General features: G+C 45.2%; 1 protein-coding gene across 2 annotated transcripts in view; it reads left to right on the forward strand.

The window, feature by feature from the left end:
- Positions 1-1440: 1440 nt before the first annotated feature.
- Positions 1441-27473, forward strand: part of srbd1 (S1 RNA binding domain 1) — an 86746-nt gene continuing 60713 nt past the window's right edge. Inside the window, exons 1-14 of one of the 2 annotated variants that reach the window (XM_064317356.1) lie at positions 1441-1580; positions 2601-2668; positions 2969-3293; positions 3590-3826; positions 4515-4681; positions 5144-5261; positions 6398-6536; positions 7109-7205; positions 7481-7643; positions 14494-14597; positions 18015-18122; positions 18711-18868; positions 19882-19972; positions 20270-20377. In XM_064317356.1, the coding sequence (XP_064173426.1) occupies positions 2601-2668; positions 2969-3293; positions 3590-3826; positions 4515-4681; positions 5144-5261; positions 6398-6536; positions 7109-7205; positions 7481-7643; positions 14494-14597; positions 18015-18122; positions 18711-18868; positions 19882-19972; positions 20270-20377 (1883 nt within the window). In that variant the 5' untranslated portion in view covers positions 1441-1580. Of the gene's footprint in view, positions 1665-2600; positions 2669-2968; positions 3294-3589; positions 3827-4514; positions 4682-5143; positions 5262-6397; positions 6537-7108; positions 7206-7480; positions 7644-14493; positions 14598-18014; positions 18123-18710; positions 18869-19881; positions 19973-20269; positions 20378-27473 lie in introns of both variants that reach the window. The other variant, XM_064317357.1, reaches the window with a different exon arrangement.

The following is a 27473-nucleotide window of genomic DNA, read 5'->3' on the forward strand; positions in this document are numbered from 1 at the left end:
GGATTTGCTCTCCTGATATGTCACAAGATTTAGTCCCTGCAAGAACTCCTGCCTTCCTGCAACTGTTGTTTCAAACAATATTTTTCAAAACATAATTTCATAATGGCTGTGCTTGTATGCTATAATTCTGAAACTCCAATACCACCAAATAAAATAAAATAATGACAACCATTATTTATTTTTATTTATATGGTTTTGTGAAAAAGTATTTGCCACTGGGCAAAAGGGGTTCATGGGAGAGTAGCAGGGCAGAAACCACTGCTAACCAAGAGAAATGTCAGTGCTCATCTCACATTTGCAAAAAAGCACCTGGATGATCTCCACTCCTTTTGGGATAATATTCTATGGACAGATGAGTCAAAAGTGGAACTATTTGGACGACATAGGTCCCATTATGTCTGATGCAAAGCAAAGACAGCATTCCACAATAGGAACATCATACCAACAGTCAAACATGGCAGTGATAGTATGATGGTGTAGGGATGCTGTGTTACCTCGGGACCTGGACTACTTGCCATCATTGAAGAAACCGTGAATTCTGCTCCGCACTAGAAAATCATTAAGGAGAATGTCCGTCATCTGTCCGTGAGCTGAAGCAGAAACGTAATATGCAGCAAGATGAAGATCTAAAACACAAAAGCAAGTCCACATACGAATAGCTGAAAAGAAACACATTTAAAGTTTTGCTGTGGCCTAGTCAAAGTCCTGACCTGAACCCAATAGAGATGCTGAGGCAGGACCTGAAATGAACAGTTCATGCTCAAGAACCTGCCAAAATGTCTGAAATAGAGCAGTTGTGCAAAGAAGAGCAGTCTAAAATTACTCCATGGTGAGACTAATATCAAATAATTGCTGCTAAAGGTGGTGCAACCAGTTATTAACTTTAAGGGGGCAATAACTTTTTTCACATGGGTGATATGGATGTTTGATTACCTTTTGAATGAAATTATAATTTCTTAAAAAATGTTTTGCGTTTACTCAGGATACCTTGGTCTAATGTTACATTTTGTCTAAATATCTGAAACCATTCAGTGAGACAAATATGCAATAATAGTGGAAATCAGAAAGGTTGCACGGGACATATTCAGTGAAATCTTGATTCTTAGAACAAACAAAACACAAATATTACTATTAATAATGCTTTTGATTTCCAATTACACAATTCCCCAAATTAGGCTGAGCGCTGGGACGCTGAAACCACCACACCTCACGTCTATACCTTAATACTTTTTGAACGGATGTCTGGCCCTTTAAATAGGCGTTTCAGTTTAGAACGTACCATTATCTATTAATCTTTTAAAAAAATAAATTCATAGAAAGGGGGCTATGCTTGTGCTGCGAATTCATTGTTGTTTACTGATAATACAAAATCAATCCAATTTCATTCCAGATTAGACAAAACAAGAGAAATCACGTTAAAGACAGAATATAAGAAGCAATTGGTAAAACCCAATTTCGTTTACGGAAATGAGACAGTCTGTTGTTGTGCATGCGCACACATCGAACTATAAGACAACTGGCTACTTTTTGGTAGCGAATGTCCGTTTTTGCGTTCTTTTGCTGTCCGTTAAGTAAATAACGTGAGTATCGCTATATTACTTCCGTGTTTGTTAAAACAAACAAATCACATTCGGGGTTAGTGCACGCCGTGCACAGATCATAAGGTGCGCTCAGTGCACGCCGTATCCATTTTTCGTTTTTGACCAGAGTGAACGCGCTAAATTTGAATGAGACACTTCACTGAATGTTTGGCATTTATGTTATATGCCTCGCGATGGTCAAACTGTAGGCTGCCGCGAAGCAATACGCTAGTGGTGTGAAAGTTTGAACTAACTTTTCAACCCTTTCAGTATAAGAACATACGTTACAACCTAGCCAGACGCAAAATGACCGGTATTCTAGGAAATGTTGCATGTAGCTAACTAGCTAAAATAGCTAATGTCTTTACACGTTGTTTGCCTTGTCTCAAGCACTTTTTGCCCTGACTTTCTGTGGTCAGAGCCCACTAATGAATGAGCACATTTTCTTGGACCCCCGTCCCTTAAAAATGCAGCATGACATCAGACGCAGAAGTAAAATATATTTAATATTTGACAAAGCAATTGCAGGGACACTGAAAGAAACTAACATAGTATTTAATTTAATTGGCGTGAATGTCATCTGAATAAGCACAAAATGCTGTAAATATTTTTTACTTTTTTGTGTGTTGTCTTACTGTGATCCAGCCACACCACTCTGAAGTGCCACAGTTAGAGTGCAATGCCAGAAACAGGCTGAAAATGTCTAACAGTGGTTTGAAGCATGTTCTTGTGTTTCTGTTATGGGATTTAAAGCTAATATATATGTAATAATGAGGAGGTGTGTTTTTAGTACAGAAAACTCTTGAGGATGAGACCAGCTATATAAGCTGTAAATCCGTAAAATACTAATCATGTTGAGTAGGAGTGTCTGCTAAGCAAATTAATGTTGTGATCGTGTCATGTAGTATCAACAGCATGAGATATGGTTGTTGGGTCAGATTACTAGGGCATACAGGATCTTCCTCAGTATGGAAATAATTCGATTGGTCAGTGAAAGAGGATTGCGCTGTCTGTTTTCAGATGATACGGAGAGCTCGACCAAAAATGTGTTACAAAGAGAAGTCAACAGATGACGATGACCTTGACCTGTGAGTAGCCTACTCATTACTGTTCTAGTAGTTATACATATCTATTAATACTACTTTATTTATAACAGGCAAATGGTTACAAAGTATAATTTGATTTTTAAACACAATCTCAGTGCATTTATACGGTCCCTGACATTATTTTCCCAACGTCATTTTTAAACCACTGGCTGAATTGCATTTTTTCCCTCTGAATTTTATAAGCTTGCCTCTGAAATTTGGGTAATATATATATATATATATATATATATAATAAATTGAGGTAAATATCTCCTTTTCTGGAAATATCTGCTCTGCCGGTAGGTCAAGGCAAGAGGGTGACGAAGAGGAAGATGACGAAGAGGAAGACGAGTGGCAGCCTGAGGCCGTGGCTCCAAAAAGGCAGAGGAAGGCTGGTCCTGCCCCCGCCCCCAAGAAGCCCGCCGAAAAGAAGCCAGCGGTGAAGAAGCCCCCCAAACCCAAGGAGCCGAAACCCAAGGTCCCTCGGAAGGCGGCTGAGAAGAAGCCCCGGGCCCCCAGAGGGAGGAAGAAGGAGCTGTCTGCCCCAGCTGAGGAGGCCGGCGGAGTGGAGGAGGCTGGAGGCATTGCAGGCAATGCAGCGGCAACACAGTTAAAGGTCAAGGAGGAGGTGAGACATGCGAGCGAGAACTTGTATCTTTTCTGTGAAATACGATCATAGGCACTTCAGCACACTCTGTTAAGTTACATTGCTTTCTTGCCTTGTAAATGTATGCACTGCTTTACACATTCAGGTGTCTGTCTGTCTGTCAGCCTTTTCCATTGTCTTTATCCCCCGGACTTCGGTTTCGTAATGGCTGTGTAAACAAATGGTTGTTAATGTGACTTGTTTGGCCTCAGTGCAAGATGAACAGTAGAACTATTTTAATGTTTTTTACCTTTTTTTTTCCCTTTCTTGTGTTTCAGAGGCTATCATTTCGAGTACCAGCTGGGGCGGCAGAAAGTGGGCCATCCCAGGAGCTCTCCTCCAATCAGCAGCCACTGCCAGTCAAGAAGGAGGAGCCGGAGGACGACTTCACCTTCGACGAGCCGGCCACCAAGAAGCTGAAGACCAGCGAGGCGCCCCAGGGGAGGCCGGTGCGGCTGCTGAAGACGGGGAAGGACCTGCGCTACGACCTGCAGATGCACTGGGACCCCATTGAGGTAGTGCGCTCATGTGCTCGTGTGCAGACCAGGGCACCGCAGTGTTGAGTACACACTCACACCCAGGCGTGTATGTCACTGCAGAACAGCACCAGCTAATACAGCCCTGACTCAAACAGTCGTGTGTTGAGATCTATGGAAGAATGACCCTGGATGCCGTGACTGCAGTTTGGCCCTTCTGATAGCATCAGTTCCAGTCAGAATGACCGTGCTTCCACGCTGCTTGAACATCCATGAAAGTCTTCAAATTTTGGAAAATAAATAAATAAATAAAGCGAATAAAGGAACTTTATGGTGCCTGTTTTCATACTTTGAATTTTTTAGAAATCATTAGAAAGCTTATTGTCGAACTCTTAAAACGATGATCCTTTTACGCTGATCCTGGGTCATAATCCCCTTTCTCTAAAAATGGCTCTGGTTTGGATTGGGATTGAAAAAGCTGGTTCTGTGACAGCATTCATTTTTTCTCTTATTGTTTCATTTATGGCCAACAATGTTTGTAATGCAGCCTCCAATTATATTCCGTGGATCTTTGAATTTCGGGGTGCAGGACCTGGAAGATGCTTGAAAGGTACTGAAGTGGGTGGCAGTATGTTAGCCCTGCTTAGCCGTCACATCCTGCTCTCACTGCAGTCCATCGGGCCAACGGGGAGGCGCATCTGACCCTGCTCTCCGGCTCCCCCTGCAGGTGCTGTCGGAGGTGACGCGGGTGGAGCGCTGGGTGTGCGCGAACATTGTGGAGCTGTTTCGGGAGGAGAACACCATCCCCTTCATCGTGCGCTACAGGAAGGAGCTCATCAACCACATGGACGCAGACGGAGTGAGGGAGGTGCAGCTGTCCCTGGAGGAGCTCTGGTGAGTCCCGCCCTCGTCGCCTAGGAGATGGACTGGAGCAGGGTTTGAGAACCACAGTTATGTGAGCCTCTGGGCAGTTAATCATTTAAATCCCAGGTTTTCAACAGGGGGCCCTTCGAGGTACTGCAGGGGGTCCCTACCCAAACTTGATTTGCAATGACTGTATATAGATATATAGATTTGGCAAAGTATTTCCAAATATATAGCTTTAAAAAAAAAAAATAACAATATAACTTTTAAAAATATGATGGGGGGTCCCTGGATGCCTTTGTGCCTGGGGGAGGGGGCTCCCTGGATCAGTGAAGGATCAGAGAAGTTGAATGATGACGCTGTGGGAACAGTTCAACAGGAATTGGTTTGTTACGACTGCCAAATATTTCTGGAATGCAACTGCAAATTTAAGAAAAATGCCAATATGATTTGAGTGCGATCCTTGTGCTGTGTGTGTGTGTGCATCTAAAGTGCAGTGTCAAAGAAAAGCCAGTCCATTAGCCAGGCTTTGAAGAAGGAGGGGGTCTTGACTGCTGAGATAGAGGAAATGCTGAAAAACTGCAGGACCCTGGATGAGCTGGAGCACGTGGTGAGTGAACAGGGCCGGCGTCTACTCCTTAAACTCTGCCTCTGCGCTCAGCTTGAAGTATAACTGCGGTGCATCACTTTCAAATATGGGTACGGGCTAGCTTCTGTCTGTCAGCCACTTCACCTTTATATTCAACACACGATGTATTCGTTTTCCAAACGTATGTATTCCAGTAACCCAGACAGTTATTGAAGTTTGGAGGCACTTCTTGAAGCCGGTTGTCTTTGGACTACTTCCTTTTTATGAGGAAACTTTTGGAGGCGTTTTGTTTTTAATGTGCTGACTTGGCAACCAGCAGTGTTGTTCATTTCTTTCCTGGAGAACTGAACAATCGGTGCCGCTATATTGGAAGTTTATAGTGTGATAATCCCCCGGCTACCTCATTAATTGTCCGTTCTACCTCCACAGTCTGTGCATGTTTAGCTTAAGGGCTGTTGACCCAAATGAGGGCACTTTGGGTCGGAATTACTAAACTGAGCCATAAAGCAGAAATATTCATGCTCAGTGTTGCTGCCATGGTGGAGATAAAGACCTAATTGCTAAGATGGGTCTGGAACGCAGGTAATTACTGAGCCGCTCTTAATGAACACCTTCCTGTCACAGTCAGTGCCACCCACATCGCAGAGCACAATGGACCCAATCACGCGTGTCTAAGTGATGAGCACATGCAATTTATTATTTCTGAGAAAAACTTCTGAGAATCTGATGGCACAGTATGAAATTATTTTGCTCTGCATCACAAAAGCAATTGCTGAACAAATGAGGATGGCACATGGAATTTTATAGACTAATATGTGTGTACCGAACAAGCAGGAAGCAGGGGTTTCATCCATTTGTTTTTGTAAAGCTTTAAAGATGAAGTGCACAAGGAATTATTTAGATAAATCTGACCCTGAGAGAATCTGTATTTCTTACCTCAATAAATAGAACAGTTATTATGCATTAACTTTTCCACCAGGGGGTGCCATTATACTTTGAAACAACAGTTCTTTCCTAAGTAGACAACTCAGACAGGAGTGTTCTGCAGTTAAATGAATAGTATTTGTTAATTTCTTTTGTTAATTTCTGTTTTTGTATATGTATTAAAGTAATTAATGTAATAAAGTCTGTTGTTTGTTAAAATGCTGTTTTCTCAGTATGCTCCCTACAAGAAGGGCAGTAAGCTGTCTAAGGCTCGGAGGGCCAAGCAGCTGGGCCTGGAGCCTGCAGCTACAGCGCTGATACAGGACCCCCAAAACCTGAACCTGCGGGCCTTGGTAAAACCTCAGTGTGAAGGTACCTCCCCCCAAAGGCCAAACAGCCACTCTCAACTCTCTTACCAGAAAATAGACAGAATTTGTCCATTGAAATGTAGTTAATATGGTCACTCAGTGCTTGATTGACTTTGTTTCCTATCTCTGCATTTACATAGCGCATGCCATTACTCGGGTATTTCAGTCTAAATTCATAATAGTGGCCTGGAAATCTACTAGAAATGCAGTTTTGGGTTATTTAATAGAGTGAGCACTAGAGGGCAGTAGAGTACCTTGAAAAGCTTGAATTGATGCAGACCAAATTTTAGCTGTAAAATAGGACTGCAGTGTTAAACTTCCCTTCCTCCATCACTCATATACTGTATACTGTGGAATGTATGTGATATGCATTTGGTTGGTTTGTATTGGCAATTACATAAAGATATGGTCAGGCCAAAATGTTGCTAGATGGTGTTAAAACTCCAGTAAAGATCCTGTTGAAAAAATGAAAAAAATCAGGTACTATGAGACTGACATAATTTAAAGTGATAAATCACCTTTGCTGTGGCATGCCAGTCGTGTGATGCTTTGTGATGCTCTTGTTGCCCTCTGCAGGGCTGTCCTCGCTGGAGGAGGTGGCCACGGGCGTAGCGCAGATTTTGGCCGACACAATCGCCAAGGACAAGGAGACGCTGGCTTTCATTCGCTCGCTGTGAGTGCCCCCTCTCTTCTCTCGTTAAGCGCACAGAGAGCGCCTCGGCCGGCCCGTCCTGGGCCGCCCTGTTTGACCTCGCCCCCCTCTCTCCCCCGTCCTGGGCCGCCCTGTTTGACCTCGCCCCCCTCTCTCCCCCGTCCTGGGCCGCCCTGTTTGACCTCGCCCCCCTCTCTCCCCCGTCCTGGGCCGCCCTGTTTGACCTCGCCCCCCTCTCTCCCCCGTCCTGGGCCGCCCTGTTTGACCTCGCCCCCCTCTCTCCCCGGGCGTGGCAGGTGCGATCGCAACCTCGTGACGCTCCACTCCTCCGTCTCCAAGACGGCTCTGAAGGAGCAGCAGCAGCCGCTGGGCGAGCGGGCGGGGAAGCCCAAAGACATCGACAAGTTCCACCTGTACTGTGACTTCACCAGCAACGTGCAGCGCATTCAGCACCACCAGGTGAGCTCGGCCCTGGGACTGCTCCCCCTGCTGGCCGTCCGCACACATGTCTTTCCTCGGGTCCAGGACTGCTCCCCCTGCTGGCCGTCCGCACGCCTGTCTTTCCCCGGGTCCCTCATTAGTGCATCTAGGTGCTGCATTCTTCAGTAACTGTGGCCTGTGGGGTTTCCCCCACCTGTTCCTATAGTGCATTCTGCTGCTTGTCCACCAGGGGTCTCTGTGGCTACCACTTTTGGATTGGCAGACACAAATTAGGTTCTCCACCATGTAATTAATTAGATGAGTGATAACGAGCTTGACATTGATTCTGTCTGTTTACATCCTGCCTCTTAAACAGAGACTTGGCACCTAAGGATAGACGCTGTCTTCATAGTCATGTTCTGGTACCCAAAAGGAATAGTTTTTGAGATGCAAATAACTTGTAAGCCAAAGCTACTGCTTAACCGTAGACATTACAAGGTACTGAGAATCAGAGATGGTTTAGGTAATGACATGAACTGTGTTCCAGCTCCTAGCTGGATGAAACTGATTGGAATGAAATGGTAGCTTCTTCAATGTCTGAGGAAAGCCCCAAAGTGGCCTTACACAGACAACATTGCAGCAGTTATAACAGGAATATTTTTTGTTTGGACAAGCTCTCAGCAGGGAAAAATCATGTGACCTGTGGCCTCGCAGTCACCTGACCTGGTGCCATATGCTTGCACCTGCCCCTTCTCCTTTTGAAAATTACTAAAAGACGAGGGGAAAAAGCCCCAGTGTTGTCTAATGGTATGAGTAATCAGCCCAAACCACATTGGGCTGAAAAACAGACCCAGTTTAGGGTAGCTTCACTGTCATTGCTCTGAAAGGAACCCAATTGAATTGACGTTTACACTTTCACTTTTATAAGGTATGACTGTGATTTTCCATGGTTAGTGCGATAGCAGAAATGATCTTCTTCACTGTGTGAATTCTTTAGTGTGTTGTCTGTGGGGTTTGGACCTCACTAATGACTGTACATGCCGAGTTCTGTGAAGCGCTACACACTGGGCTGGTCTGGGGGTCAGAGGTCAGAGCGTTTGCTCCACCCAGGTGTCAGAGAGCTGGTTCAAGAGTGTCAGATGGCTGACTGGGAGAGTGGAGCTTGCTACTGCATGACTTTCCAAACATCAGAGAGAGAAAAGGGAGGATGTCAGAATGCACTCACACACACACACTGACACTGCACGCATGCACACACGCACGCACACACACACACACACACACACACTCAGACATACTGCACAGATACTACACATATACACGTGCACACAAACTCACACGCACTACACACACAGACACACACATACAGCTGCACATACATGCGCACACGCTCACACGCATGCATGCACACACACGCACTACACACATGCACACACACACACTCTCACACTCACACACACACACACTCATGCACACACACTCACGCACGCACACACACACACACACACACACACGTACTCTCACACACACACACACACACACACACACACACACACTGCTGTGTGTGCCGTTTGTCTGTGCTCCTGAAAGCGGTGCTGTCAGGCTGGGTTAGGTCTGGCCTCTTCAGTGGGTGGGGTGGCTGAGGGCGGTGCTGGTACCTGAAGCACGCTGGTTACTCGGCGCCGGTGCGGGGCCACATGTCACCGCGGGTCTGTCAGCGTCGCGTGGCCCCGGGCCCCGGGCCCCGCTCAGTCAGACGCGTGTCCCCTAGTCATTCCCCCCGCCGCTCCCCTTAACATATGTGACATGTCCCCGCCGCGTCCTGATTGGATTAGGGCCCCGGATTGACAGGCGTTTCTCCACGGTGACAGCCGCTCGTGGCTGCTGTGGACGGGGGTCCGGGCGAAGAGCTGCCACCCGGGTCCCGCCGCAGCACCCCCCCCCCCCCGCCCCTCCGGAGAAAGAGCGCGACCGGAACCTCGCGTCAGGAGGAGAGAAGCCCTCCTGGAACGGCGCTAATTTCCCGTTATGTGGATTGTCACTGGGAGTTAATTTATTTCCCGCCGCGACCTGCTGGCTGTCAGGTTCGGGCGAAGGCGGACCTTTTGGTCCCGTCACCCCGAAACGGGGGGGAGAAACGCGTATGTGTTTTGACAGAAGGCATGTGTGCGCTCAGAAACACGCACGTCTGATTTAGCACGGTACTCCGGTCGCTTTGCAAAGGGCAGGAGAGTGGAGGAGTTGCGAGGGCACTGGAGATGGGACCGGAGGGTTTCGGGGTTCACACCACCAAGTGGGACAGTGCTGCTCTGCAGTTGGGGGGAGGGGGTGCTTTACCATAAACACTAAATGTCAATAATGCAGCTGGGAGTCACCTTGAAATGAGAAATGTCTGTGGAGAAATGTGTCTTCTGTGTTAACCCTTAATTAATGATGCAACAAAGTCTGATTTTATTTCTGAATAGTATTAGTTACTGTAACTGGTGTTTTAATTTGTATCTGTGTAAATGCATGTATTTATTTTATATATTAATGGATTAATATTTTCATTAAAATGAAGGCAAATCAATTTTAGTAACAAAATTCAAAAGATACACTTAAAAAAATGTCATCATGCAGTAAAAAGCCGATGTACTGTATAGTTTGCTGACTTGGTGAGACAAGGAAGACGCTAAATTCAAATATTTCAGAATGATTCATTATTAATTTGGTATACATTTTAATATGTCTATTTTGTCTTGTTTGGTGGGTTTGGAAATTGCAGTGATTTTGGAAAAACACGGGGGGGGGGGCATAAAAACTTTGGTATTGATGGATCAGAGTGTTCCATTTAAGGTTTGCAGTGATTAGCCCCAAAAGAATGTACACGGTAGGAAGAGCTCTCTTATGCTTATAAGTTAATAAGGAAATCTGTGACGCACAAATGATCGGAAAGATTTTTTGGACGCTGCTGGCTGAAGGATGCTTCCTCAATGCTTGCTCAGTGATGTGGAATATAAAGTACGCCAGGCTCATGCTTTTCATTGCAAGCAGTAATTTTCTTTTTTTCCTGTCAGTCAGTTTTGTGCAGGGAAATCAAAATTTCCAGCTTTTTCTCTGACATGCTCTAAAACTATTTTGAGGAAACGGTGCTTTGCCACGAGACAATTGTGCATTGGCAAGACTAAAGAAATTCTGGTTGTTTACAGAGAAGAGTCGCTTTTGCTCTGAAAACAGTGGGTGCGTCATTAGCAGACTGAGCTGTGTGCTCACCTGAGTAAAGCTACACGGCTAACCGCTCTCCTACACGCACACAAATGGTTACCAGTCTGCGAATGAGACCGGAAGCCTTAAAGTGAAGTATGCCACTGGATTTATTGGTGCGCTGCTATCCCAATGACCTAAAAGAATAATAAAAAAAAAAACATGAATATAGTGGCAACTGTGACCAATCCCATCTGTTTGGGGTGGATGGATACACTGCTCTGGCAGTAATCGGTTACATGGGTAATTTCTGCATGTTGTAGTACAAAGTCAGCTGTACTTCGGTGATGGTAAAAGAGCACCCGAGGCTGTAAAAGGCTGTACATGTCCTTTTGTTTTTCTTTTTTCTTTTTTTCTCCCTCTACTCATTTTTCTTCCTGCTCAGTAGACACATAGCCAACCAGATTACATCCTTTAGTCTGATTGATTATTGTTTGTTAGGTTCAAAAAGGGGAGCAGAAATTGATTGTGATTTTTTTTTCTAACTCCCACTAAAATGCTATTTGAGATCATTGTGTAATGGTGACCGTCAGGAGTGTGTGTCCTTGCTGTCTTACACAGTCACAGTCACACATCAAACACACACACTTGCACACGTGTGTGTCCACAGCTTGGGAATACTTTTCACACTGAGAGGTGTTAGTGGCAGGTGAGGCAGTTGACTTTGACATTGTGGATTTACAGCCCCCGGGCTGGATTCAGGTGACCTGCACACCCTGATTGATTATTTACCCTTCTCCCTCAGATTTGCTCTGGTGCCCACACCCCCCCTCCCCCAGACTGTCCCTCACACTTTCACTCACTGGGGTTTTTTTGGTTAAATTTGAATTGTACAGTCTGTGTTAATTTCAGCAGCGCATGAAGAAACTGGTGGAGGGAAGTCTATTACAGTGAATGTGAAATTAATCAACTTAATTACTGTTTATTGACTCTTGCTACCACTAGATGGAACACTTTTTTTTAACTTAATTTCAGTAACTGGCTCAATAATTAATTTTTCACACTCATTAAAAGGATCTGATTATTTGTGCGACCTCAGTCAGACAGATGTCCGTCATACTGGAATGTCCGTCACCACAGAGCCTGGGTAGAGAAGCAGCTTCTGTCGGAGGGGAAACATCTGTCTGTCCGCGCGGCGCTCGTGCTTATGTTGGAGCGGGACGTTTAAAACACATTCCAGCGGTTCCTCTGGCTTTTCGGGTTTCGGGCTTTAGTTTCGTCCGTGTCTGAAACTCTTCCCTCCTGTCTCCGCGTTGCTGCTTTCCTGAGTGAAAGCTTTCTCTCATTCCCTTAATTTAATTAATTTGTGACGGACAGGCGGCAGTTTTTCTGGAAAGCTCGTGGACGTTATGAAGAAGAAGTATTTTTGTTCCCTTTGATCAGTGCTACCATTTCTGTTTATTATCACTTAGCACATATTGGCCTTCAATGTGGACTTTCATTCTTGAGAAATGCTACCAAGATTTTAATAAAAGTATTTGCTTTATGGATTTAATGTATTGGCATATTTCTGCCTGTGATGTTTTTGATAGTGAAACTGCACTAGTTTGAATTTAATAATGGATTTCAAATGTGCTTTTAGCTTTTTATATTCAGTTTTGGCAAGGAAAAACAATATAGGCAATTCGTATAGTGTGAGTTTCAAAAGCAGATTGTGAAACTGCTTTGATTCGGTATATTCTTTTCCAGTAAGGCAGAGACGTTATTTTTGCTTTCAGGACTGCATGTTAAGGCTGATATTCTGTGTATTTGGGTTGGTATGAGTTGTGCTGAGCATGAAGATAAGATGAAAGCTGTTATCTTTTTCTCTTATTTACGTTATAACCAGCATATCTCATTGTTCAGTTATCCTTGCTGTAGTTTTGTCTGACATTTGTTTGGATAGTAAATATTAAATAGGAGTAGCTGGGCCTGTAGAATAATATTCATCAGTGTAGCTTACATTCCACGTATTCTGCGGAACCGTGATTTCATTGTTTATGAAGAACACGATACGTTGAGCGTCTGAGAATCGCGGGAACCTGCCAAACGCGCTTCAGCGTGTCGTCTTCGTCTCTGGGCAGTGTGAAAGCGCGGAGCGTGCTGTCTCTGCGTGTGTGAGCGTGCGGTGCGCTGTGAAAGCACAGACCGTACTGTCGCTGTCTGTCGCTGTGTGTGAGCGTGCGGTGCGCTGTGAACGCGCGGAGCGTACTGTCGCTGCGTGTGTGAGCGTGCGGTGCGCTGTGAAAGCCTCTGCGTGCGGGGCTGCTGTGGCAGTGGGCGAGCCGTGGGCCGTACCTGAGCCCGGGCCTCCGGGTCATTAATGCTGATCGCTTCTCCTGGACGGGCACGTCGGTGTCAGAGCGGGAACACGCGCACGTGTGCGTTAGCCTCTTCTCCCTCTCCGCTCGCCCACACTGGAGCGACTGAGCTGTCTTCAGGGGTAATTCAGCGTGCGCTTGTCAGTGTGGGTGCATGCGTGCGTGTGTGTGTCTGTGTGTGTGTGTGTGTGCGTGCGTGCGTGTGTGCGTGCGTGTGTGTGCGTGTGCGTGTGCGTGTGTGTGTGTGTGTGCGTGTGCGTGCGTGTGCGTGCGTGTGCGTGCGTGTGCGTGCTGGTGTCGTGCTGCGTGTGTGTGCGTGCGTGCGTGCGTGTGTGGTCTTTTTCGGCAGCGTACCCCCTCCCTCCCCAGCGTGTCTGCAGTGAAACGGCTTGTCGTCAGGGCGCTGATTGTATCGGGTGCCGCAGCAGAACGGTGTCTCACCTCCCCAGTGCGCTTCATCCTGGCTCCCGTTCGCACGGCTGCCACTCATCTCCCAGGAGACTTTATTTACATGTAGAGGTGCCAGGGATTAGAAAAGGCTCATTGGCACAAAGATTGCCCTGAAAAAGTTTCTATACAAAAATATGTACTTATTAATTAGATATGTAATGAGTGAATGGGCCTCAGTGTTCGCTTTTTCAGTGCTGTGTGTTTTCTTCCCCTGGCTTTGACCCTTATGCAGCCATACAGTGCTTAGCAACGGAGGGGAGGGGATGAGAATGGAGATAAAGTTTATGTGTGAACTTCAGTTTAGATTAGTACTGAGTGAGCAAATTCATGTGAGCCAGAACCTAAAGGAGAGGGGTGTGGGGAAGTGCCAAAAGAATGACTTTCATCATATTTCTTCCTGTGTTAATTTCTATAAAAATCAACGTGTTAGGCGTTTGGATGTGGGAGCGGCACAGAGCGGCGTGACATTTGTCATTTCTGTTCTTCCGCTTGGTGTCCAGATTGATTTCCCCCACCGCCCCCCTTTTCTAAAGGTTTCTTCAGAAAAGGTCAGACACTTAGAACTGTGCTTAGCAGCACGTCACTTTTCCTTAAAGCAAGAGGAGCGCAGGGTGGCATGGCTGCTTTCTATAGGGTGCGTTTGTATGTGCGTGTGTGCGTGTGTGCGTGTGTGCGTGTGTGTGCGTGTGTGTGTGTGGTGTGGTGTGCTGTGCGGCGTGCGTGGTGCGTCGTGCGTGCGTGGTGCGCGTGGTGCGTGTGTGTGTGCGTGTGTGTGTGTGTGTGTGTGTTTGTGTGTGTGTGTGTATGTGTGTGTGTGTGCGCGCGCGCGCATGCGCGTCTGCTTGCTGCGCCTCGCCCCGTGTCCTCTGTCTCAGTAGGTTATATTTGCCTTTCAGACCCTAGCCATTAACCGAGGGGAGAGTCTGAAGATTCTGACAGTGAAGGTCAACATCCCTGACAGGGTGAAGAGCGAGTTTTGTAGGTGGTGTGTCAACGTCAGGTCCGTATCCCACTCTTCTTCCTCCTCCTCCTCCTCCTGTACTCTACTCCTCCATCTCTGTTTCCATCCGCCTCTCTCCTCTGTGCCAGCCAGACTGCGAGTCTCATCAGGGCAGCTGTCAAAACTGCTCGACGTCGTCCTGGGATACGGTTGCCAGGTACTGGTCAGAGGCCAGCGTTTGTCAGTTTATTCATTACGGTGTAAAACGTGAAGAACAGGCATCATTTTAACCCCGTCAGGCTTGCACTTTAACCGTGTCGTACAGGTGTCTCTTCCGCACTGAAACCCAAAACCCCCGTCCGGCTCATTCCCCAACAGCGCTGGGCCCCGGCTATAATGTAGCTGTCTGCCGAGAACTATGAAGCCAGGATTATAGGCCATGTTGGAATTATTAGTTGAGACAAATTCAAAGACTAGTTTAAAATCGTCTGTATACATTCCTGCATTTGAAACAAATCTAATAAGACTGAGAATATATTTTGTAATTCTCATAAAATGTTGGAAAATTAAACATTGCTAGATGAAGCCCAACTGAGCTGTGTTCAGTCAGTAGATTTTATTTTCATACAGTGGCCCTTACCCAAGGTGTCTCTGGCTGCAAGGCTAGGTTCATTCAGACATATGTAACAGCACCGTGTTTTAAAGCTAGCTGTTCAGTTCTTTTAAATTCCCTTTAGTTCAGTTCCCGTGCATGTGTTGCAAAATGGAGCCTATTCGTTTTTGTGCTTAAATATTTTCATAATAACAAGTGGAGCCTGAATTCACATTAACTTAGACACCCTTACATGCGTTGCGTTATAGAGCCTATTCATTTTTATACATAAATATTTTTGTAATAACAAATGAAGCCTAAATGAATATTTACCTAAAATATGCTTATTGTAAAATTGTTAATGTTGAAACAGACATTTCCATAAATTTTTGGTCTGCTGCTTTGAAGACACATTTGCTATGTCATGGCTCCAGTTCAGAAAAAGGCTATAATTTAATTTAAAAGAAACTATTAATTTATTCATACGTTCCGGCATAACGACATGATAATTCATAAATTATCTTTTTTTGTAAAATGTAAAGATTATTTTTAAAATAAATTATTTTATTATATTTTGAATAATAACAGAAATAGGTTTTTGTATTGAATTATCATGGCACATAAAAGCAATTTTTAAAAAATGTATTCTGTTTTTATATTCACATTTGTGTGTATGTGTGTGACTACAACACATTTTACAAAGTGAGTTGAATTATCATAATTATCAATCCAAGTCGTCATGCTGATTCTCAAATAAATGTCATTTTTTTATTTGACCGGCATTGATAAAAATAATAATTTAATTCACTTTGAAAAACGTGATTCTGAAAATACTCAATTTCACAATGACGACATCTGCAAGAATTTCTGAATTGTAATTTAAATATTCTTTGATTTAATAAATGGAAGTAAAATCACAACTTTTTGGATAAGAAAATTTATATTATTTCAATTGAAGTTTTATTTCTATTAAATGCAAAGATATTGTGAAACAGGGCTGTTTGAATATGTATGCAGTTATTTTTGTCTGAGTCTCAGATTGCTCTTCAACAGATACTGTTCAAAGGTTTTGATGAAAACATTTGTTCAATATTGCCTGTAAAACTGATTTAGCTGATTATGGGCAAAACACTGAAATAAATCTACATTCAAACCCTGCACTTTTTAAAACACATTTAATCAGTCTTTTTTTTGTATCATGAGAAATTATATTTGGGTTGTCATAATAGCTTGAACATGAAATATATCAAAAATATATTTTTACATTCAGGGTTAAGGTCTTTGAGCTCTTTGGCAGTTTAAGTACTAAAAATTAAAATACAGAAGAATGGTATCGACCCATAGTAAAGATGCACAGTGGATAAGGTCAGTCTCACCCGTCCGGTCCTGTGTGGGTTCTGGCTCTTTTAATGTACCTTTAATTACTTTAATAGGCTTTTCTTGCTTGTGGGCTTATTTGAGCTCATGGTGAGTGCACTGACTGTGACCCAGCCACAGTACTTCACCTGCAAGGACCTGTCTGCTGTGGTCATACTCATACCACTGTAACTGCAAGGTGCAGACCTGTTTGATTAGCACACCTGTCAATCAAGCAGTCTCTCTTGACCTCCGCCATTGTTATATTTTTTTAAAGCACTGATTGATTAGCCGTATTCTATCATGGCAGGACAGTATTTACAGGCACTGTGGCCATGTGCATTTGATCCTTAGTGTTTGTAGCTTTTACCATAGTTTTAATCTGTAGCTATGTATTTTGTCTGTGTGACTTGGGAGGTTTCCATGGTGTGGTTATCATATCCCTGTTTGTCTGTAGTCTACATAGAGACCCTCCCAGCCTCATACCCCCACTGGGATAGGTGCCTGGAGAGTGATGGACAGTTGAGCTGGGGGGTGTGAGGGGTGGAGTTATTCCCTGTGTCCTGCTGACTACCTGCAAATCGAAACTGAGTTCTGCTCTTGCCTGTGTTCGTCCTCTGTCCTCCCCCGGCACACAGGCCATCTCTCATTTCTCTTTGTCCGTCTCTGTCATCCTTTTACTGCAACATTCACTAACTGTAACCCAGTATCTCTCTCTCTCTCTCTCTCTCTCTCTCTCTCTCTCCTATTGAATGTCGTTCTCTTGCTCTGTCACAGTCTCTGTGCCTCTCTCATACTGGAATAATCTGCCACCGCAGTGCTGCTGCTCTCTGACAATGGCTTGTGCATTCAGTCAGTCAGTTCATTTGTGTGCATTCACTGGGCCTGTCGAGCAAACACAGCGCTGCTGTTACCTACTTTACAGCCATTTGTTTATTTCAGTGGATAAAGACGTCTCGGGGACCGTTTACCCTTAGTGTGCGGTAAAACAAGTCATTCCTTTACACGTCTGCTCGTTTCACGAAGAGAGGCGAAGAAAGTGAATTTTGAAACCCCCCGGAGACAAAAAGGGGTTTTTCCTCATTCGCTTTTTATGGAAATCTTTCAGAAGCGATTTGTCAGTGGCTCGTCCTCAGAAATAGTGTCGCAGCGCATAAGTTATTTGACAGACTGGGACATTTGGAGGAAATTGTCTTTGCGACAGATGAAAGCTAATGTTTTCAATGTTTTTTGTTAGACTTCATTCTCTCAAGATTGCTTGTGAGATGTGGCTGCTTGTTGTAAAGATGTTGCCTTGTGCTTGTACACTGTGTACTTTATGAATATAGAAGAGACATTAGCTTGAGTCTTTTATCTTCTGAGGTATATTTAAGCTCGCTCCAAAGCAAGCCAGCATATTTACACTTTTCCCCAATCCATATATAACTAAATTTGCAATAACTATCCCCATGTGCTGCATGCTGTTATTACTCTATGTAAATATAATGTTCGTACAGAGTTTCTGTGAATGGGTGTGTGTGTGTTTGTAGGTGGAGGCCGAAGGGATATGCCAGTAATGAGCTCATGAAGATCTTGCATGACGCAGTGGAAGATTCTTACAAAAGACTCATACAGCCGCTGCTCTGCCGAGGGTATAGGTGTGTACTCGTGGTTTTCCTGTGTGTGTGTGTGTGTGTGTGTGTGTGCACGTGTGTGCGCGCACGTGCGTGTGTTTGTGTGTTTGCATGTGTCTGACAGCATCTGTACCAGAAGTGGGCTGTGTCTGTTTCTGGATTTCCTTCCAGCTTCTTCTCTTAATTAACTGGCTCAGTCATTTACATAATTTGGCTGCATTCTTCAGGAACTCACAAATGACAGCTGATGACTGTTTCTGGCTCCCTGCATGAAATGTTTTGCTGCGGTCTGATCTAATTGAGTGCACTGGCATTGGTGTATGGGGCTGCTTAGTGAGCAAATTAATAAGGTAACTCCATACACCAATGCCAGTGCACTCAATTAGATCAGACCACAGTAAAACATTTCACGCAGGGAGTATACACCAGCTGGTGTAAACCTGCGTATACACCAGCCCTCCAGGAGTGGAAATTCCTATCTCTGGTATATAGAATAGGCACTTGGGCGTGTGTCTATAGCATCATCTTCATCTTCATCTCAGATTTTTTCCATAAAATGTACTTGTTTGTCTTTTGTGGTGTTTAATGTTCTCTGTCCTCCTTGTTTCTCAGGAGCAGCTTGACCGCCAGCGCGGAGAAGGAGTCCATCGCCATGTTCGTACGGAACCTGCGGCAGCGGCTGCTCGTGTGTCCCGTGCGCGGGCGCGTCATAATGGGCGTCGACCCCGGATTCCGCCACGGCTGCAAGCTGGCCATCCTCTCACCCACCAGTAAGGCCACACGCTGCCCCCTGCTGGTCGCTGCGGCCCGGAGGACCTCGCTGTGCAGTATTTCAGGAGCAGTGTACTTTAGCATTGACTTACGTTTCCATTACAGAAAGTAGGCATGGTCCGAACTTACACACTGGAATGATCTGATGTCACTGAAATGTTATAGTGTCACTAGGATTTTATTCTTTCTAATAGTGATTTTTGCCAGGCCTCTGGATCACACATGTTGTGCGTTTCTGAACAGTATAAACCTGGCCCTTGGATTCAGTCAACCTATTAACTTTGACTGACAAATAAATGTGTGTGTTCATTTGTTTTCCTTCACAAAGTTTGACAAACAAATTTTGATGATTTCTGACAGACCATGTGTGTAGGGAAAAACCTAGCGCTTGCATTTGCTTGTCAGAGAATGCATTGATTGTGTGTAGCAGCGTTTGTGACCCCGCCCCTGTTACAGTAGAACTATAACTGGAGCTTGGTGATTGGTGAATGGAGAGGTGAGTGGCAGCCCTGAACCCCAGAGTTCCTCAGTAAAGCTAAGGGCCACAGACAGATGAGGTAAACATGGAGGGCAGGAGTGACCGTTTCCCAGCATGCTCTCTGTGTGCTACTCCTCCCGCCGCGCCGGGTTTGCGCTCTCCCTCCGGGCAGCTGATCGGTCGCCTGCCGGGCCGCGTCAAAGCACCGCCGCTGTGGCGTGTCCTCCACCGCACGCCGTCACGTCAAGCGCCCCCCCCGTGTCTCCTCCCGTGCCCTCATGACCCCCTCCCCCCCCAAACTTGCCAGTCACTGTGTAATGGTGACAGGTTTACTGACCTCAGACCACATGACCGCCTGCTGGAGCTGTCCAATCAGGTTTTCTCTGCGTCAGCCAGACAGGAAGGGGCACCTCCATAGGGCATTCCTGCCAATACAGATGTGTGAAGGAGAGAGTTGGTAGTTCTCTCTCTCTCTCTCTGTCTGTCTCTCTCTCTGTCCCCCCTCTTTAATGGATTTTCTGCTCTATTTCGCAGGTCAGATCCTACACACTGATGTGGTCTACCTGCACCAGGGGGGCGGAGCCAGGGAAGCAGACAAACTGCGACACCTTATGATGAAGTACAGGTAGGGCCTCCCACTGACACAGACTGAGCCTTCCTGCCTTCCTTCAGAAATCAGACAAGCTCATATCAGGCCTCTCTTATTTACTGTCTGCAGAAAGTAACATATTCAATTGCCTAATGTAGTCAGTGAACAGACATATGAAAACACAAAGCAAAAATCCTTTTCATAATGCCCAATATTACATCTATGATGTAAATATGAGAGTTTCATTAGGAGACATTCTCATTAAGACTTACGTAAGATTCACAGTTTTTATGTGCTTCTTTAGTTTTTTTTTGTCTTTCCTCCAAAAATAAGCTGTCAGACCGTTGCCATCGGCAATGGGACGGCGTGTCGGGAAACCGAGGAGTTCTTCGCCGGTCTCATCGCCCAGAAGTTCTTCCTGCCGCTGGATGTCTCTTACTGGTGAGGAGGACCCTTTAAAAATACCTGCACTGTCCGTGTCTATCAGGAAATGTTCCCACTCTTCAATCCTTTATGGTGCTGTACAAAAGAGCACAGTCAACTGAACCTGAGTGGCTTGGGGTGACGTCCATTCTGTTTGTTTTCCTGTTCAGCAGCAGTTCAGGTGCATTTCCTTCGTAACAGGTGCCCTGATTAAGGCTTGAAGGGGGATTTCCTGTTATAAAATAAACGGTGCTTTTCATTATATGAACATGTTTAATTTCAGATAGCACTCTGCTAAAGTGGTGGCGCTGAATTTTTCCGTGTGATTAAGGCGAAGGGATATTAAAGTGTCATGATGTTATATTGCATTGACAAATCACACATTTCTTAATAGATCAGAGACGCATTACTGTATTTTAAACAAACACCTGGCCGAACGTGATGATGAAATGTAACAATGGAAACTAATAGTAGAGCAGTTTCAAGGGCCCCACAAGCCTTTTGCTTTATAGAAGCATTCATCGTATGCGTAGGAGCTGCTGTTCATGATTTTACTATGGTTTCATGATTTACATTTCTCTGTGTTTGGATTGAATCATCAGCTATTGGCTTTCAAAGGTCACTATTAGCTCTTCAAATTTCATACCCATATCTAATATGTTGTATACTCAGTACGTTGCTGTACATGCTTGCATGAGTTCCAGTGGGGGGAATTTCACTGGCAGCTCATTGGTTGTGTGTGAGCTGTGATGTAAAGCTAGTGGAGATCGCAGGCCGTGCATACTAATGAAAATAGCACTTTGTACGAATGACCAGACATCGCTCCTGGGTGGAAGAGAGAAGGCTTGAGTGTACAGTCAGCGCCCTGCTGTGAGCTGAGTGCTGGTTACGCGTAGCATTCCAGGCTAAATTTAAACATTATCATCGTGAAAACCGTTTATCACACTAATAATCTCTGTTACTTTCAGAAAGGAGCAGGCAGTGAAGTCTGAGGTTGTGGGGCTTGTAACGCATTGGGAGGAAGTGGCAGCTGGCAGGATTGTGTAATTCTTTAGGGCTTTAAGGGCAGATAGCCCCTGTTTGATTGTCCCTAATTACTAATTAAAAACAAATAGCTCTTACTGTTCCTAGAACCAGCAGAGCTTCATAAGCTTTAATCCTGTTTAAATAGAGGCAGTTTTTTTACACTCCCATTGTTTCTCTCGCGGACCTGAGTTTACTGACTTTGTGTTTGGACTGGAACCCGGCCCAGAACCAGTCAGAAACGGGCAGCGGTGGGGTTTGGCGTTACGGATCTCTTGGTGTTGCCAGGTGCGCGTGCGTGCGTGCAGAGAGAGAGAGAGGCTCGGCCTGTGCCCGTCCTGCCAAGTGTGTATGACAGGAAGTGCAGCGGATGTTGGACTACCGTTTCTGATTAGAGGCCCAAAACTGATGGGACCTCTTGCGCTGACAGAGAGAGTTCCCAACCCTGCATATCTTCAGGCAGCTTCTCACCCCCCCCCCACTCCCCCGTCCTCCCCCATCTGTGCTAAAATAAAAAAAACGACAGCAGGGCTGCAGAGACTCCAGAGGGTCAGGGGTCACGGCGATGGGATTTGCAGTTCGGGATTGGGGGCCAAGTGTGGGATGCAGATGGGCCGACATACATTAAATCACCCGCTTTTTTATGCTGCGGCTTTGTTCAGACGTAGAGGTCAGTTCCCTTTTTTCCTTCTGAAGGATTTTTTTTATTTTTTCGTGTCTTTATTTTCCTGTGACATATAGGAATGTAAAAAGGCTCTCTGAAGTGCTCTCGAATGGCTCTCCTGTATCCTTGTGCTGTTGACCTTTGACCTCTCCAGTACAGGCTTTAATTCAGCATTCATTCTCCTGTCTTCTGGTGACAGGACAGCCGGTTTGACTGACTCACTGATGCTGGATTCAATCAGCAAGTGGCTGTCCAGGGAATTAGGGCTTGAGTATCTGTGTAAGTACAGTATTCTCCCCAAACCATCCCAACCCCCAATTCCCATTCTAAAAATCAATCAAAAAGCAGTTCGTTTTGGGCGCATCCTGGTTGGGGTCGGGATGTTGATCCATGTGGAGTTTATCCAGCAGAGAGTTCTGCAGTCTGTAATTCTCTGTTATGTAGTCACAGGTATATGAAGCAGACAGGCCTGCTGCAAAGTCATGCTTCATTTCAGCCATGTCAAGTATTTAATACTTAAACTTGATTTAAACTCAGATGTTTTTTTTATTTTTTGATTTTTTAAATAAGGTCAAGTGAAGCAGCTTAAAATATTTGTTGTTGCCAAATCTGTTTGTGCCTGAAGTATGTCTTCATTTGTGCTGGTTTACACAATTCTGTCTATATCTTTTAAATGAAAATGGGAGTAAGGGCCATCGATGTCACATGAACCTTTATCGACTCTGACTTAATTTCCCTCGATAATTTGTTCATGTTGTAAAGCTATTGAACCAGTATGAATCAGTCATTTTAAAACACTTCCCCCTTCTTTTTATTATTCCCATTTTGGGATTCCCATTCTTCCCATTTTCCCGATTCCCACGGGTGTCCTCTGCAGCGTGTGCTGCGCAGCCGTCAGTGATTCTCCCTCTGCCATCCGCTCGCAGTGCTGCGCAGCCGTTGCTTCGGCAACGCGCTGCTGGAGCAGTCACCGGATTGGCACTTGCCTGACCGCTGTGAGGTGGGGAACGGGTGTTGTTGTTGGCGGTCATGCGTCTCCCCGCGGTATTCCCGCCATTTGAAGAGGGCATGGAATGGCGCTCGCTAAGTTAGAGGCCCTTGAATGTGCTCTTCCTGTGGGGAAATGGAATGGGTACGGACCACAGAGCTAAATATGAAGTGTTGTGGTACAGACAGCAGAATGTTTACAGACTCCTTGTCACTCAAGTATGTTCTTTTAGCCTGGTAAATTTCCACAGAAAAATGTCCTCCTTAAGCTTCTGTGGGGAGGACGGGAGGGACGCTAGGAGATAAATCAAACTCCGCTTCATACGATTGGTCGCCTAGTGTATAAAACGTCCATGTGGTTTCATTGTGATATATTGTATATATCGCCCATTTGTATCATGTAGGAAAATGAATCTAGCCTGACTCTTTAGCCCCTGTCATCCTGTTCTTATGTCCAGCTGTTTTGAGCTCTGGAAACCATAGAGTGCCTGTGTTTGATCTTACGCTAAGCATTGGAATTACTCTTCTGAGCTCTCTGAGGAGAAATCTATATTTCAAACGGATATATAGTGTGTTACTATATCTGTGGCTGCTGTTTGTAGATGTATGAGACAGACAGAAACCAATGACCAGTGGGAAATTAGAATATGGATTACCTACCACTGACCTCTTTCTAGAAGAGAGTACTTTTATTGTGATGAGCAGTTGCTGCCTTGTTAGGATATGTTAGATTGCATACTGTGTGAAAGATCCCAAAAAAAGAAATGGTGGACAGGAAGATAAGTTCCATCTATCGTAGTGTGTGTGCTTGTGTGTGTATATGCGAGTGTGTGTGTGTGTCTGTGTATGCATGTCTGCGTGTTTGTGTGTGTGTGTCTGTGCAAGGACGTGTGTGTTTGTGAAGAAGACGCACAGTGACTTCTGTGAGACGCTCAGGTCTGCACTACTTAATTAAAGCAGCAGCTTCATTCGCACCGTCTGTTATCTGTCTCCTCTCCCCACCGCTTTAGAGAAAGCGTCCTCCTTTACCACCCCCCCCCCCCGCATTCTGTCCCCCAGCTCTGCTGCCTGCCGCCCTTCCGCCTCGCTGCACCCCTGGAATGACAGGGGGCGGCAGCAGCAGCCTGCGCAGGGGTAACCGTCCTCCTGGGCAGCCTCGCCATGGCCGTGCAGTTCACGGGGAGCCCCCAGTTCCCACTTATAGGCGAGCGGAGAGGCGGGGGAGGGGGCGGGGTCTGCCTGTTGAGCGAGTGTCATCCACTTTTCCTCAGATGCCTGCTTGCTGCAGTTGTAGATGCTGACCTTTTTTTCCCCCAAGGCTTTAGACAAACTTTCTTTCATATTTTTCCTCTTTTTTTTTTGTTGTTCTTTCCCCTCATCTTTCGTTAATGTGGCGTGAAGGGGGGGGGTCACCTGAGAGCGAGTCGGCACACGAGCGAGTTGCCTTTTCTCTCTTTCTCCGTTCCCCCTGAGTTAAGTGGTTAATGTGCGCCCCCTCTGGTGCTGAGAACTGCCTGTCACACTCCGTCAGTCCGCCGCTGTCGGCTCTGTCGCCGGGAGACTGCAAACAGGTGCTCCGCGCTGGAGCACGCTCTGGTGCACCGCCGCACATTAGACCTGAGGACCTTCCCTGCCAGGGACAGGCGGCACTGTCTGTGTGAGGGAGAGTGCTTCACCTGAACCGTGTCTGTCTAATGTGCAGATTTCCAGAGTGTCTGCAGTACGACTGCCGCGTTTTAAAGTGCCACACGTTTTCTGTGGTGACACTCGCTGCCACTACTGCTACACTGTAATACAAGCCGTCACAAGCTGCTGCTTATAATTTTACATGCCTTACCAAATAGTAATAACAGATAATAATAATAATAATAATAATAATAATAATAATAATAATAATAATAATAATAATAATAATAATAAACACAAATAATGGCAGAATTAACACATTGAAGTGAAACCATAATTCTTGCCCACATATATTTTTAATGGTTCATAAGTCTTTACTGATAAATAAAATATGTAATTTTCTTTAAAAGGAAATAATATAGGAATAAAATAATTTAAACATTTTCCTTTGCATTAAAAAGGAAAGGAAATATGTTGTATACCTATTTTGTTTATTTTTGTATAAAGACACTAAAAATGGTAACTGATGCCAGTGTTTAACAGATGAGTGGTACCTGTGAGGTCTTGAGTGTGAAATGCATTAATGTCAGTCTGAACTGTAAATATATCTGTGAATGATGTATTTTCAACTTTGGCTAACACTGGCAATTTTAATGTAGTGGTCCCAGGTTTCATTATGTGCTGATCATTTAGCAGGCCATCTCCCCCTCTTGTCTCCATTAATATTTTGCAACATGCCAGAATTACTGTGGGAGTCCACTTTTATTACAAATCCAAGGTACTTCCATTTCACCTATAGGGAAAATTGATTAATTAAATAAAAGGAAACCATTGCCTAATCACCATTTCCTATGTCTGTTACATGATTTGAATTGATAGATTTTTTTTTTCACCACAAATTAAATTTTGCGTTGCAGTTATCAACACAGCTTCGTGCGACTGTTTCGTTTCGCAGTCTTTGTACTGTACAGGTATTACCGGAGCAGCGATAAATTAATCAGGTGCAAGGGAAGCCTTCGCGTAGCCAAATAAGTGCAGTAAGCTCGTTTGGCGAAGCGCGTTCTTTATCGGGATGTTTCGCGGGAAGCCGAGGGAGCTCCGCTAGCTACGCGGCTCGAGATAGCGTTTTATTCCCGCCCCGCTTCCCCTCGCGCTTGTCAGTCAGAGCGAGGCAGCCGCGCGCTGATTCGGAGTGATGAGGAGCGGCTTCTCTCAGGGCTGGCACGCGGGCTCTGTTTGTGACGGGAGGAAGAGTAATGAGGCCCGCAGGAATATTGAGTCATTCGTGCTCAGCTAGGACTCGACTGGTAGTTCACGCTCGGAAAGTTAAGGTAGTGACTTCGGTGGATTTTTTTTTATTCTTGAAAGTGCCTTTATTTGGCCTTCAAATGATGCATTCAACCTTTTCCTCTGTTTCTTCTACTGGTGCATAATTATTGTATGCACAATAGCTATTTGGTTTGCTTTATATCTTTGAAATTGGTTATTTTATTTACTTCATATGTCTGAATAAAGACTGAGGACTGATGAGAACTAGGTTTAAGATGAATGAAAGGGAAATAAGATTTAAGATGTGTGCAGTGACATACACCCAGTTATGTATCTAATGCATTTTTTAAGACATGAATTCCAGTGGAAGAACTACAGACGGGTTCAGTATTCAGTTTATTTTATTTTCTGTATGGCATTTGTTATTATTATTATTATTATTATTATTATTATCCCTACTGCTACTAGCAATACCAATACTACTGCAGGTATAATGCCTTTACATCCTGTTTTGCTACAATTTGTATTAATTACATTTTTTGTTATAATGCCAGGAAAGTCATTTCTAATACTGTCACGTAAATAAATCAGCCATTGAAGTGGGACATAGATAATCCATTTCTAGGTGCCATTATTGCCTAAGCTTGACATTCAAACTGCTGCAGTATCCCTCTCAGGCAGTGACAGAGTTTCCCGATGGTAACAGGTTCTGATAGGTTTGTGGGAGCGGTGGGCTGGCAGAGGTCACTGGTGCGGGATCCAGTGGGCTGTTCTGCTGGGTTCATATATTTCTCTCCCCTCTCACACTGTGGTAAGAGCCCAGCCCGGATTTCCAGCGCACCTCCCTGGGTGTGCACTGGCCATGAACCAGGCAGGGCGTGGGGACCCTGGCCTCAGTGAGTCCGGTCCAATATGCCGGAGCCGTAACTACGCCCCACCACCGGCCCCCGACCCTCCGCTCGGACCCTGCCGTTCTCACCCGCCCCAGTCCCCTCTCGTTACTCTCTCCAAATCGCCAGGTTTCGTTATCTCCACAGATTATGGTGCCCGGGTGAAAAGGCTCCACTTAATTGTTTTTTGAAATCCTGGGATGATAATTGTTTCATGGAAAGAGTTCAGAGTGGCAGCTGGGTGGGGGTCGGTGTGGGGGGTGGGCATCGAGGGGTGGGGGGGGGGGGGGGTTTGAAAAGTGGAGCGGGGGTTATGGGGCCCATGCAGCTCATGACACATCCGCCAGTGGAACCCGGGGCACACTTCTAAAGTGGACTCCTCTCCCATTCTCACCGGCCCGTTTAACACATTTACCATAAGTGCTGCGGTGCTAATGATTCTGAGGGAAATGGCTCCCCGTTAAAGTAATTAAATGGGCACTTAACCCTGCTAAATGCAAGCCTAGGCCAATGCATTCTGTGTGAGTCTGATCACAGAGATGGGTGGGCTGGCAATTTGGCAGATCACTCTAAAGTCACCAGTGAATTTGTCATTTTTATAAGTGTAATATATGAAGACATGTAAGTTTAAAGTCAGTTAGATATGTGTCTTGAC

This window comes from Anguilla rostrata, chromosome 18, assembly GCF_018555375.3.
Source record: "Anguilla rostrata isolate EN2019 chromosome 18, ASM1855537v3, whole genome shotgun sequence".
Lineage (NCBI taxonomy): Eukaryota > Metazoa > Chordata > Actinopteri > Anguilliformes > Anguillidae > Anguilla > Anguilla rostrata.